This window comes from Cebus imitator, unplaced genomic scaffold (assembly GCF_001604975.1).
Source record: "Cebus imitator isolate Cc_AM_T3 unplaced genomic scaffold, Cebus_imitator-1.0 Scaffold263, whole genome shotgun sequence".
Lineage (NCBI taxonomy): Eukaryota > Metazoa > Chordata > Mammalia > Primates > Cebidae > Cebus > Cebus imitator.
Window position 1 is genome coordinate 2800184 of NW_016107578.1, and position 9407 is coordinate 2809590.

Here is a 9407-nt window from a genome sequence, read left to right on the forward strand (position 1 = left end):
CCAGACTCTGCAGGCACCTGCAGGGGAGTCAAGGAGGAAGCTGAACTGGCCTGGGGGGCTACACCTGAGGGGGGTTTCTCGGGAGCCAGCAGGGGTTACAATTGGGTAGGGTTTAGTGTGTTCCTTTCAGGCAGAAACTCAGCCCCAGGCCCATAAGAGAGGGGTCCAAGCTCCAAAGAGAAGCCTCCAGGACCAGCCTGGGGATGGAGCTGCAGCCACCAGGACCTGGAACCGCCTGAAATCGCCCTGCCTGGCCCCCAGCCCAGCCCAGCCCAGCCCAGAAAGGACCCAATCCTGTGATTGGTCCATGGGTTCCCGTTGCAGGGAACTGAGGTCAAGAAAATGGGAAGGAAGGAAGGGAGTGGGTAGGTCCAGTGAGGACGAGGGTGAAATTTGTATCTCTGCCTGGGGCTGGGTGTTTACACCGCCATGGACACGACCAGGTACAGCAAGTGGGGCGGCAGCTCCGAGGAGGTCCCTGGAGGTATGAGGAACGGACCGCCTTATTCCTGCCCCAGTGTCTAGGGTTTAATGGGGGAGGGGAGGGAAGAGCCAAGACGGGCCAGGGTCGTGGGTGCAGAATAGACACCACAGGACACAGAGCCAGTTGGACCAGGGCCCAATTCCAATTCTGCCACTTAGAAGCTGTGTGACCACAGGCAAGTTACTTAACGTCTTTGAATCTCAGTTTCCCGGAAGAAACCCGGGCCTCCAGGGCTCAGTCCTGGGGGACCCAGTATTCCATCCTTCTTCTCCCAGGGCACTGGAGACGCTGGAGCCGGAGACCCCTCTTCCTGGCCCTGGCTGTCCTCGTCGCCATAGTCCTGTGGGCTGTGATTCTGAGCATCCTATTGTCCAAGGGTGAGTGACCTTCATTGGGGAGGGGTTGCGTCTGGCCCCCCTGGAGACACAAACCCCCCCACTCCATGGCTCCCTGCCCGAGTCTGAGTGTGAGCAGAGTGTGTGTACATCTTCGGACCGTGTGCACTCACGCGTGTGCACCTGGCGTGCATATGTGTGCAAGTCGCCGCGCGTTTAACTCCAACGGCGTGTGTGCACATCATGTGTGCTGTATGCCTGCCGCGGAGTCGGGGGACCACGCACTTCCCGGGCGAGGGGAGGATTCCCGAGTCCCTGGCCTCGCCTGCAGGAGTCTCTCTCCGCAGCCTCCACGGAGCGCGCAGCGCTGCTCGGCGGCCAGGGCCTGCTGAGGACAAACGGTGCGTGCAGAGCGGGATGCCTGGGCCCCCAGGGTGTGCAAGGTGGGAGGGCCTGAGACCCCGGAGATGGAGTCTCGGGTGCGTGGGGTCCTATGGTCCCTGAGGCTGGCCCTGGGGTGGGGAAGCGGGTTCCCCGAGTCCTTCCAAGTGACCCGGCGGGCGTGCGTTTTGGGGCCGGGATCGTTCCAGCCTCCAAGCAGACGACGATGCTGAGTGCCCTGAAAGAGGAGGTCGGAGCCTGCCACAGCTGCTGTGAGGGGGCGCGGCCGAGGCTGTGGGCGCAGAGGCGGAGGCTTGTGACCAGGAAGGGAGGGGGACCGGGGACGGGGCCTGCGGCGGGTGGGGCGGGGCGGGGCGGGGTGGTCTCCAAAGTCCCGCCACATCCTCGCCGCCCCGGTTCCTCTCTCCACTCGGCTCCCAGGCTCGGGGACACAGGCAAAGCTGCAGACCACGCGCGCGGAGCTTGGGGAGGCTCAGGCGAAGCTGATGGAGCAGGAGAGCGCCCTGCGGGAACTGCGTGAGCGCGGTGAGGGCCGGACGCAATCCCAGCCCTGAGCCCTGGCCGCGCACAGCGACCGTCCCACCCTGACCCTGTCCTCAGTGCCGATCCCCGACCCCGATTATGCACCCCGTCCTGACCCTGACGCTGGACTCTGACCTTGACCGCGACTCCTGGTGCTGGGCCCTGCCCAGTTGTAACCGCCCTTGACCCTGTGCCATCCTGGACGCTGGCACCGAGGGTACCATGACCACGGACGGGGTTCTGATCGTTAGCTAGTCATGACCCTGCTTCTGGTCCTGACCCCAGCCGTAATCCCCGCTCCCTTCACCCCGTAGTGACCCAGGGCTTGGCCGAAGCCGGCAGGGACCGCGAGAAAGTCCGCACTGAGCTGTTCCGGGCGCTGGAGGCCGTGAGGTTCCAGAACAGTGAGCGAGATCGGAGTGGTGCGGGCGGGGCGGGCTGTGGGGTGTAAGTGGACCCTGCCCCTCTTGGACCTTGGCATGGTTCTGGGTCTCCACCCCTGAGCCCGCGTAACAGAACCCCTACACCCCTGCATCCTCCCGGTGTGCTCCTCCTGGATGCCCTCGACCTCTGTGACCCTCGCCACCTCGCAGGCTCCTGCGAGCCGTGCCCCCAGTCGTGGCTGCCCTTCGAGGGGTCCTGCTACTTTTTCTCTGTGCCAAAGACCACCTGGGCCGCGGCGCAGAGTCACTGCGCGGATGCCAGCGCGCACCTGGTGACCGTTGGGGACCTGGATGAGCAGGTGCGAAGGGGGAGGGGGCGTGGCCAGGTGGCGGGGTGGGGCGGGGCGGACTCCGCAGGCTCAGATGTCCCCTCCTTTCTAGGGCTTCCTGACTCGGAACACGCGTGGCCGTGGTTACTGGCTGGGCCTGAGGGCTGTGCGCCAGCTGGGCAAGGTTCAGGGCTACCAGTGGGTAGACGGAGTCTCACCCACCTTCAGGTGAGGGAAGGGCCCCTGGTAAGACCTGGGGAGGGAGACAGGTTAGACTCTAGAGGACATGTTTTGGCCAGATCTCAGGGACCCCTTGGCTGGGGCTCCATGCTTAGGGATGAGCAGGCTGGATTCCAGGAATGTCCTCAGGTTAAATTCTGGGCGTTAAAAAGTTATCGGCCAAGCGCGGTGGCTCACGCCTGTAATCCCAGCACTGTGGGAGGCTCAGGCGGGTGGATAACCTGAGGTCAGGAGTTTGAGACCAGCCTGACCAACATGGTGAACCCCGTCTCTACTAAAAATACAAAAAGCAGCCGGGTGTGGTGATGCACGCCAGTAATCCCAGCTACTCGGGAGGCTGAGGCAGAAGAATCGCTTGAATCCGGGAGGCAGAGGTTGCAGTGAGCCGTGACTGCACTCCAGCCTGGGTGACAGAGCGAGGCACCATCTCAAGAAAGAAGTTATATCCCAGGTGTATACTCAGTTTAGACAGCTAGGGTGTCTAGAGTAGACCCAAGCAATAAACAGGCTAGAGCCTGGAGAGGAAGGGGGAACCCCGCGTTCATCCTCATTCTAGTTTCCCAGAAACACCCCACTCAACCACTGCAGCAACTGGAATCGGGGAGAGCCCAATGACTCTCGAGGGCGCGAGGACTGTGTCATGATGCTGCGCACGGGGCTGTGGAACGACGCACCGTGTGACAGTGAGAAGGACGGCTGGATCTGTGAGAAAAGGCGCAGCTGCTGACTCCGCCCAGTGACCCGGAGCCACGCCCATTGCAGCACGTGGTATCCCGGGGGCTGCTCACCTCGCTGGCTCCTGGAGCTGATTGCCAAAGAGCTTTTTCCTTCCTCATTTGCCAGTACTGAGTCCAAGAACCACTCAGCCCAACAAAGCCCTGTCCAGTTCAGTGCCTGGGCTCTGGGACCTCCGTGACAACCTCATCCGAACTCCACATACGCAGACCCAACCTAACCTCCATTACCTCCAAAATCCCTGCTCCTGGGTCCCGGTGATGTGACTCCACTTCTCTCCCTAGCCAACGTTAGGTGACTGAGGGCTGGAGCTGTCCGGTTTTCTCGCATTTTCCACCAAACTGGGAGCTGTTTCTGCAGCCTGAGGAAGCATCAATAAATATTTGAGAAATTAATCCAGGTTCCTGGCTCTGGTGAGATCTTCTATGCTTTATCCCAGGTGTCCTAGTTTAATCCCTGCAAGGGACCCCTGACCTCTCTCAGTGACCTCTTGGCCTTTGGTGGGTAACTTGCACTGGGTCAGGAGGGCTTGAAGACAGGGGCAGTTTCCCATGCTACACCACTACTTCCTCAGTCCCTGGCATGGGCTTGGCTCAGAGGTGCTGGGGACACAGAAATGGGTCAGAGGCAGTTATTTCCCCTGGGACCTCTGTATTCTGGTCTAGCTGGGCACAGGAACCAAGTGACCAGTAATTTAATGGAGGAAAGCATGGCAAGGACACCTGATACATTAAGAGGGACCGCCTTTGTCCCTGGGGAGATGGACTGTCCTGAGATACTGCAGTGGCGGCACCCGTCCTTGAGAAGACTGTCACCCCGTCGTGGAGATTATGGGCATCATGAGACAAGCCCTTGAGGCAGGTGGGGGACAGGGTGCCCTGACGGAATGAGCAGGTCCCTTCTGCTCCATGCATCTAGGGTCTGTGATCATTGGATGGGTAGGTCAGGAAATACATTCCAGAGAAGGCGGTGGATTTTCCAAGGAATAATGGAATTTGAGTAGATGAAGCTGAGAAGGTGGACTTTGGAGGCAGAAGGCCCAGGAAGAGAAAGACTGAGAGAGTGGGCGTAGTGGTGCATGCTTGTAGTCCCAGCTACTCAGGAGGCGGAGGTGGGAGAATCACTTAAGGATAGGAGTTTGGGAATGCAGTGAGCAATCATCATGCCTGTTTGTAGAGTCACTGTACTCCATTCTGGGCAATGCAATGAGACCATGTCTCAAAAAAAAAAAAAAAAAAAAAAAAAAAAAAAAAAAAGAAAAAGAAAAAAAAGCAAGACTCAGAGTTTGGAAGGTATACAGATGGCTGAATTCACACAGGGGTGTATGTTACATAGAACCTGACTTTCTCAACCAGGGACTTTTGATCTGAATTCACCCTACATTCCCAGTTACTTGCTTCCATCAGGGAGAGTTAGGGGGTCTCCAAGAATTTCCTATGAAGACAGGTTCAACAGAGGAGTGACAGGTTGGCAGCTTTTAGTTCTGTGCAGAACTGAGTCTAGAACTACACACTTCTGGGAGCCCCCAGGGCTGCCAGACTGTATAACAGCATCAGCTGAGCTGGAAATAGAAGGAACACCATCACATCCCCCCCCAGGTGGAAATCTTCATCGCTGTAACCTGTCAACTCCCAGTCCTCTGATCCTTCTACACCTGCAGTCTAGAGCAGGCACTGGGCAAGTCCAGGAGCTCATTGACTTACCTATTGGACTGACTGCAAGGCTGCTGGACTTCCAGATACAGTTGGCTTGGAGGAGGGTTTGAGTTTCCCACCACTACTGTAATGGGTTTCACTGACCGAAAATCAAGGTCTAGGGATGTATTAGTCCGTTTTCATGCTTCTAACAAAGACATACTTGAGACTGGGTAAGTTATAAAGGAAAGAGGTTTAATGGACTCACAGTTCCACATGGCTGGGGAGGCCTCACAATCATGGCGGAAAGCAAAGGAAGAGCAAAGGCACGTCTTACATGGCTGCAGGTAAGAGAACTTGTGCAGGGGAACTCACATTTGTAAAACCATCAGATCTCAAGAGACTTATACACTACCACAAGAACAGTATAGGGGAAACCACCCACATAATTCAATTATCTCCACCTGGCCCCACCCTTGAGACATGGGGACTATTACAATTCAAGGTGAGATTTGGGTAGGCACACAGCCAAACCTATCAAAGGGAAAATGTTTCTTTGCCTTTTCCAGCTTCTAGAGCTGTTACCCTCGTGTTTCTTGCTCCTGGACTCTTCTTCCGTCTTCAAAGGCAGTAGCATTTAGCTTCAGCCATGGCAATGACTTCTGTGTCAAATCTCTCTCTGCATCCCCCTCACAATCACCTTTTTTTTTTTTTGGAGACATGGTCTTGCTCTGTCACTTAGGCTGGAGTGCAGTGGCACAATCATAGCTCACTGCAGCCTAGACCTCCTGGGTTCAGGAAATCCTCCCACCTAGCCTCCCCAGTAGTTAGGACTATAGGCACGCACCACCACACCCAGCTAATTTGTCAGATTTTTTTGTAGAGATGGGATCTCACTATGCTGCCCAGGCTGGCCTGCCTCCTTCATATATGAACCCTTGAGATTGCATTTAGGGCCTGCCCTGATAATCCAGGATGATATCCTGTGGTTCTTTTTTTTTTTTTTTTTTTTTTTTTTTTTTTTTTTTTTTTTTTTTTTTTTTTTTTTTTTTTTTTTTTTTTTTTTTTTTTAGGCAGGATCTCACTTTGTCACCTGGGCTGGAGTGCAGTGCCATGAACCATGGACACAGCTCACAGCAGCCTTGACCTTCCAGGTTCAAGAAATCCTCTGAGCTTAAGCAATCCTCCCGCCTCAGCCTCCCAAGTAGCTGGGACTACAGGCATGTGCCACCATGGCTGGCTAATTTTTTTACTTTTTGTAGAGAAGTGGTCTCACTATGCTGGTCTCAAACTCCTGAGCTCAAGTAATCTGCCTACCTTGGCCTCCTGAAGTGCTGGGATTACAGGCATGAGCCACTGCTCCCAGCATCCTATAATTCTAAATGCAATTCTGCCACTATTCACCCAGATAGTGCAGACTCCACCCACAGGTTAAGGACCCAGTCCCCATCAAGACTGTTCTCATTTCAGATACCAGCTACAAGTTTGGGGACCCCAGCCACCCACAGTTCTGATCAACTGCTTACAAATTCTCCTGATCCCTTCAGGTTCCATAATTTGCTAGAATGACTCCCAGAACTTAGGAAAATGCTATACTTAGGATTTCAGTTTTCTTAAAAGGATACAGATCAGGACCTGTCAAATGAGGAGGTTCATAGGGCGAGGTCTGGGAAGGTCCCAAATCCCAACACAGAGCTCCTGTGTCCTTGCCCATAACATCAGTACATATCAATCTCTATGCCTTCCCCCATCCTAGGTTGAGTGTTCACCAGCTAGGAAGCTCCACTGATCTTGGTGTCCTGAATTTTTATTGGAGTTTCAGTATGTAGGCAGGATTGATCCAATTACCGCCTCGGTGTTTCAGTTTTTTGTTTTTTGTTTTTGTGAGACCAGGTCTTTCTCTGTTGCTCAGGCCAGAGTGCAGTAGCATGATCATAGCTCACTGCAGCCTCTACCTCCTGGGCTCAAGTGATCCCGGCACCCCTCAGCCTCTCAAGTAGCTGGAACTACAGGCACATGCCACCCTGCCCAGCTATTTTTTGTATTTTTTCGTAGAGACAGGGTTTCACCTAACTTCTCTTCTAGAAGTTAGATAAGGCAAGGAAATGAATTCTCTCTTAGAGCTCGCAGAAGGATGCAACCCTGCCAACATCTTAATATTAGTCCAATAGGATCAATGTCAGACTTCTGATCTTCAGAATATCAAGATAAGTTTGCATTGTCTGAAGTCACTAAATTTGAGATAATTTGTAACTACAGCAATAGCTGACTAATACAAAAGCTTAGCTGGAGCTCACCCATATCACAACAGTAACCACTGTGACTATTTCATAGCACGCCTTAATAGGTCTGTAAGTACCTGGACACCCCCCATGGAAGTAACTCAACTCAATGAAAACCACTGGAAACACCTGCAATAAACCTTTAACACCCGTAACATGTCAGCTACCACCTAAGATATAAGTGTAACCCTCTCCTTGTCTAAAAATACACACAGGCAACTTATCTAGAGGACCCATATGTCTCTCTTTGTCTCAATCGGTCCTAGTTTTCACTTGACCCATGTATAAATATTCTTCTTGTCTTTTTTTTTTTTGAGATGGGGTCTCACTTTGTCACCCAGGCTGGAGTGCAGTGGCATGACCTCGCCTCACTGCAACCTCTGCCTCCTGGATTTAAGCCATTCTCCTGCCTTAACCCCCCAAGTAGCTGGGACTAAAGGCAATGCACCACTATACCCGGCTAAGTTTTATATTTTTAGTAGAGACAGGGTTTCACCATGTTGGCCAGGCTGGTCTCGAACTCCTAACCTCAAGTGATCTGCCTGTCTTGGCCTCCCAAAGATTACAGACATGAGCCACTATGCCCGGTCTGTTCTTTTTAACAAAACAAAACAAGGTCTCCTTCTGTTGTCCAGGTTGGAGTGCAGTGGTGCAATCACATTCACTGCAGGCTCCAACTCCTGGTCTTGAGCCATCCTCCCACCTCAGCCTCCTGAGCAGCTGGGACAAGTGAATGCCACCATGCCCTGCTAATTTTTAAAATTTTTTTGTAGAGACAAGGTCTTGCTATGTTGTTGCCTAGGCTCAAACTCCTGGCCTCAAGCTATTCTCTGGCCTCAGCCTCCCAACGTGCAGGGATTATAGGCATGAGCCATCCCAGCCAGCCAACTTCAGCAGTTCTAAACCCAGGTGGAGGGACTTATTTTAGAGCCGACCAGGAGAGGTGGAAGTGAAGCCGGAAGTTGGAGCAGATAAGGGACAAAGGCAGGAAGTAGGAGGTGCTAACGCATGCGTGCTCGACAGCCTATCTGTTCATGGGATGAGATGGGGGGTTGGGGAGCAGGGTCCGAAGGGTCTCTGATATTTGGAATTATAGTGCCAGGAAAGCAAACAAGAGCCCCTGAAAAGAAACAAGCAGAAGGTTGGTGATTGCACAACAAGGGGTCTCTAGAGATGTCGTCAGACAGATGGAGAAGGCTGGCGGGAGAGGAAGTGCAGGTGGGTAGCTGGGGGTGGGAGGGCGAGTCTCCAGCAAACAAGCAGCACTTCCGTTCACGCAATCCTTTTCTCACCCACAAATATTTCTTGAGCACTTATTTGATGCCAGGACCTGAAGTTCTAACAAAATACAAGGTCAGGGTCGCTTGACACAGAAAGTGGAAAAACCTAAGGCTGAAGGAAAGCAGCCTTCCACCAGCACGCGTGGACTGGATGAGCCTGTTTCTGTGAAGTTCTAGGGTGGGAAAAAGAGTGCAAACGGTGGTTGCCCAGGAGCAGAGATAGGGAGTGCCTGGGAAGGGCCGCGAAGGACTTTCTGGGTGATGTTCTGCATGTGGGTGGGCGTTTGGATGACACAGACCAACGCATTCGTCAGCGCTTGAAGGAGACACACTTGAGATTCCTGTGTTTCATTTTAAGCAACTATTTACTTAATTTATTTTTTATCCACAAATAAAAATATGTGTATGTATAGTATACATATAATTGCGTATACATAGATATAGTGTAAATTGTATACACTATATATATTCACACAATATACATAAATGTATGTATTTATATATTACATTATACATTATTTATATAATACATGCAATAATATATAATATGTGATATATTTTAATATATAATTATATGTAATGATATAGCATATATATTAATCTTATTAATTACATATTTATATATTATATAATTATATTTTAATTATACAAAGCATAATATAATTATATACATATTAATAACACATGTAATATAATACATAATATATACATAATATATTATGTATATTATTGTTATATATAATATATATTATATATTATATATTTTAATGATACATATGAT

General features: G+C 51.7%; 1 protein-coding gene and 1 long non-coding RNA gene across 5 annotated transcripts in view; both read left to right on the top strand.

The window, feature by feature from the left end:
* The first annotated feature begins 360 nt into the window (after nucleotides 1–360).
* Nucleotides 361–3831, top strand: LOC108283661 (C-type lectin domain family 4 member G). Of its 3 annotated transcripts, none has more exons than XM_017500132.2 (9): nucleotides 361–484; nucleotides 760–861; nucleotides 1167–1220; nucleotides 1410–1472; nucleotides 1642–1746; nucleotides 2058–2147; nucleotides 2337–2485; nucleotides 2568–2683; nucleotides 3284–3831. In XM_017500132.2, exons 1-9 carry the CDS (start codon nucleotides 430–432, stop codon nucleotides 3420–3422), a joined length of 873 nt encoding a protein of 290 aa, XP_017355621.1. In that variant the 5' UTR covers nucleotides 361–429; the 3' UTR covers nucleotides 3423–3831. The 3 variants fall into 3 exon arrangements, with proteins under 3 accessions (XP_017355621.1, XP_037584294.1, XP_037584295.1); XM_037728366.1 differs by having other exon boundaries at nucleotides 415–448; XM_037728367.1 differs by having other exon boundaries at nucleotides 430–457.
* A 4551-nt stretch (nucleotides 3832–8382) lies between these two features.
* LOC108283704 overlaps nucleotides 8383–9407 on the top strand; it is an 8563-nt gene continuing 7538 nt past the window's right edge. For both annotated transcript variants that reach the window (XR_001816923.2, XR_001816924.2), the window contains exon 1: nucleotides 8383–8564. This is a non-coding gene — a long non-coding RNA (uncharacterized LOC108283704). The remainder of the gene's footprint in view (nucleotides 8565–9407) is intronic.

Bases quoted from the DNA above. Each gene is read 5' to 3' on its own strand.
- LOC108283661 (XM_017500132.2), top strand. From the start codon at position 430: ATGGACACGACCAGGTACAGCAAGTGGGGCGGCAGCTCCGAGGAGGTC. The intron at 485-759 runs GTATGAGGAACG...TTCTTCTCCCAG, and splicing joins CTCCGAGGAGGTCCCTGGAG to GGCACTGGAGACGCTGGAGC. The intron at 2,486-2,567 runs GTGCGAAGGGGG...CCTCCTTTCTAG, and splicing joins TTGGGGACCTGGATGAGCAG to GGCTTCCTGACTCGGAACAC.